This window comes from Talpa europaea, assembly GCF_964194135.1.
Source record: "Talpa europaea genome assembly, chromosome: 16".
In the NCBI taxonomy this organism is placed as follows: Eukaryota; Metazoa; Chordata; class Mammalia; order Eulipotyphla; family Talpidae; genus Talpa; species Talpa europaea.
Window position 1 is genome coordinate 16,296,017 of NC_140084.1, and position 3,624 is coordinate 16,299,640.

A 3,624-nucleotide genomic window follows, 5' to 3' on the forward strand; every position below is an offset into this window, starting at 1 on the left:
CACAATACAACTGTAAAAAAATCTGCATCATCTTAAAACTGTGCAGTAATGCCATTTTTATAACTGCATAAATTTTATTAGCGTTCTAAACAGTTTTGCAAATTTTTTTTTTTGTATTATATGCTTGCAGGTTAAATCTTAGTGCAATTCAGTCCCAAATACTTTAATTTTGAAAAAAAAAAACATACATTTTGAATGTAAAATACCCCTACAGATATAAACAGGGGTGTTTCCCCTTTTAATACTTTGGTTTTCAATACAGTCAGTGGTATAGCAAAGACTACACATACCCAACTTATATTTAAGTTGCAAGCACATGCTGTATAAGCTACTTTTTTTTTAAACAGTCCCCTTGCAAACTCTACCCCCCTTAACATCACAACAATAAACAATTTAGTGCATCAATCTTTTAAAAAATCTACAGCTAAACAGACCTAACTCTTTCAAATTTATCTATAACATTCCTTTATCTGTAGCATACATTTTAACTGGGCTAACAGATTATAAAAACTAGAATTAAATTATATACTAGAAACCCATAGCATTCCACATTTGACAATGACCAAAAGCCAAAAAAAAAAAATTAATAATAATAATAAAAATAAAACAAACCAAAATAATGGGGCAGATTTCTTCTTTTAAAAAATAAATTTTAGACTGCTTTAGTCAACAGCACAAATTTAGTCCCCAAAGTGGGGTGTCATTCTTATTAAAAAACAAAGAGGTTTATTTTTTAATCTTTTTTTTTTTTTTTTTGCCATGTTAATCGTTTAACCCATCCTGGCATCTTTTACAAGGAATGCCTTCAGTGCATTTACAACGGGAGGCTGAAGTTCTGAGTAACTCAAAGAAGTTTTGGAGCAGATGCAAACTTTCATGGGAAGAAGGTTCTAGGGTTGCACTTTTTTGTTCTGAACTCAAAAAGTCATGAGGCAATAAAACAAAAGTATGAATGCCATGCCATAAGTCTTCGAATGTCCATTTCCAAGCCAAAAGGAAAAAAAAAAAAGAACAAAAAATAATTATACCATACATGTCCAGCATGCAGGCTTTTTTTTTTTATTAATATAATGTCTCTTTTCCATAAAGTCTTTGAAACAGTTATAGTTCATTGTTGCTAAGACAAAGTAGCAAGCATAATAATGCATGAGATGAGAATGAGTTTTTTTAATGGCAGACTAAACTCTCAGATTTGGCATCATAAAGCCAAAACTCACAAGTCACACCCAGAAGGTTGATGCAGGCTTGATTGTGGCAGGTTCATGAGGATTTTTTTTTTTCCTCTATTTTAGCATGACAGTGCTAAAAAATAAAACCCGATGAAACTCAGCACGCTGCAAGTCTATATAACATTTCACATTTTTTTTTTTTTCCTTTGCAAGCTCAATCTCACATGAAGAACTCAGGAGGGGGGGAAAAAAAAAAACTTAGCTTTTTTTTTTTTTCTTTTATGTCAGAGTAGATGGGTGGAGAGGGAGTGAGAGTGGAGGTGGGGAAAAGGGCAACACAGCAAGCTCCAAAAAGTAAAATTTACAAAAAAAAAAAAAAAAAAACAATAATAATAAAAATAAAACACACACACAGAAAATGAACACCAGCTCCTGAACTGAAGAAGAAGAAGGAAAAAAAAAAACAAAACAAAACATATGTGTGAATGATGCAGGCTTCAAAAGATGAGCAATGCTCCACACGAAGAAGAACTCAGCTGGGGTCTTTAAACATTGTGCATGTTGGGGTTGGGGAAGGGGGGGGGGAGTTTAAAAAAACAAAAACAAAAACAAAAACAAAAAACAAAAACAAGCCAGCAAGTGAAGGGGAACTGCAGCTTGGCAATCCGTGAGCCGGTCAGACATCCAGTCCCTCCCCAACTTAAAAAAACAGCCGCCACCGCAACCACCAACTCCGAGCAGAGTGTGTGTGCGAGTGCGCGTGTGTGCGCGTGTGTGCACGCGTGTGCGCGTGTGTGCGCGTGCGGGGGCCACGGAGGAGGGCGATCTCGCAGGAGGGGCGGGGGCGGGGGCGCGGCCGGCTCCGGCACCAGCGAGCCCGCGCCCGGGCGGGACCCCGCGGGGCGCCGGGCGGGCGGGCGGGCGGGCGCGCGGCGGCGAGCGGGGGTCGCGGGTCAGACTCACATGAAAAACTCGGGCGAGGACGGGTTGTCGCTGCTGGAGCCGTTTTCTCGGAAGCCGCTGCTCACCAGCTTCTCGTACTTCTCCTTGTAGGCGTCCCGCTCGCGCACCAGCCTGGAGATCTCCTGCTTGAGGTGGTCGACCTGCTGCAGCAGCTGGTTCTTCTCCGACTCCAGGACGTGTCTCTGCTGCACCCTCTTGAAGCGGCAGGACTGGGCATAGCCGCGGTTTTTCAGGGTCCGCCTCTTCTGCTTCAGCCGGATCACCTCCTCCTTGCTGACCCCGCGCAGCTGCCGGTTCAGCTCGCGCACCGACATGGTCACCAGCTGCTCGTCGGAGAAGCGGTCGTCGAAGTGCAGGCCGCCCGCGGCGTGGTGGGGGTGCAGGGCGCCCCCCGCCCCCGCCGCGCCCCCGCCGCCGCCGCCGCCGCCGCCGCCGCCGCCGCCGCCGCCGCCGCCCCCGGCGCTGGCCGGGCCGCCGCCGCCCGCGCCCCCCGCGCCCCCGGCCGCCGCCGCCGCGCCGCCCGCGGCCCCGGGCGCCCCGGCCGTCGGGTGGTGGTGGTGGCCGGCGGCGTGGTGGTGGTGGTGGTGGTGGTAGTGCGGGCCCGCGCCGCTCTGCGCGGCGGCCGCGGCGATCACGGCGGACACCACGGCGGCGGCGGGGCCCATCTCCTCGCCGCCGCCGCCCAGGGACGCGCCCGCGCCGGCCCCGGCCGCCGAGCCCAGCGGCGGCGCCCCGCGCGCGTAGCCATCGAAGCCGCCCTGGAGCTGGTGGCTGTTGCTGATGAGCGCCTCGACCGCGTCCTCGGGGCTGAAGCCCAGCGCCTCGGGGTTGAGCTGCTGCGGGTAGCCGGTCATCCAGTAGTAGTCTTCCAGGTGCGCCTTCTGCTCGCTGCCCGAGCCCGGGCTGGGCGCCGAGAAGCTGGGGGACGGGGGCACCGAGCTGCACGGCGTGCTCATGGGGGTGGACGACAGCGAGCCCCCGGCGATGAGACGGCCGCACTGGCTGATGATGCGGTCGGTCTCCACCGGCTCCTTTTTCACTTCAAACTTCATCAGATCGAAGTCATTAACATATTCCATGGCCAGGGGACTGGTGGGCAGGTCGGAGTTGCTCATCGCCAGTTCTGATGCCATTCTCCGGCCGCCGCCGCCGCCGCTCCGCCAGAGGGGCTGCAGGAGAGGGGCCAGCGGGCTGTGCTGGGTGGCCAGCGGGTGAGCCAGCTTGCCGGGCTGGGGCGCTTCTAGCTCGCGCGGCGGTGGCTGGCCGAAGCCTCCGAGCGCTCACACCCCCCGCCCTGCCCGCGCCCCCCGCGCCCGCCCTCCCTCCCCCCCGCTCACGCCAATGTGCTCGGGCGCTGCTCGCTGCTCGCTGCTCGCGCGCTCGCCCCGGCCCCTCCTCGCCTGCTCGCCTCCTGGCGCGCGGAGCCGGCGGCTTCAGGCTCGGGAAGGTCCTCCGCGGGTTGCGGCGGCGGCGAAGAAGCAGCAGCCGGAGG

General features: G+C 53.4%; 1 protein-coding gene across 1 annotated transcript; it reads right to left on the reverse strand.

Moving 5' to 3' along the window:
• Positions 1–2,128: 2,128 nt before the first annotated feature.
• Positions 2,129–3,361, reverse strand: MAF (MAF bZIP transcription factor; the record flags this gene model as incomplete). The annotated part of the gene is made up of 1 exon (XM_084256714.1): positions 2,129–3,361. The coding sequence occupies exon 1, from the start codon at positions 3,263–3,265 to the stop codon at positions 2,129–2,131; it is 1,137 nt and encodes a 378-aa protein (XP_084112840.1). The 5' UTR covers positions 3,266–3,361.
• Between the last annotated feature and the right edge of the window lie 263 nt (positions 3,362–3,624).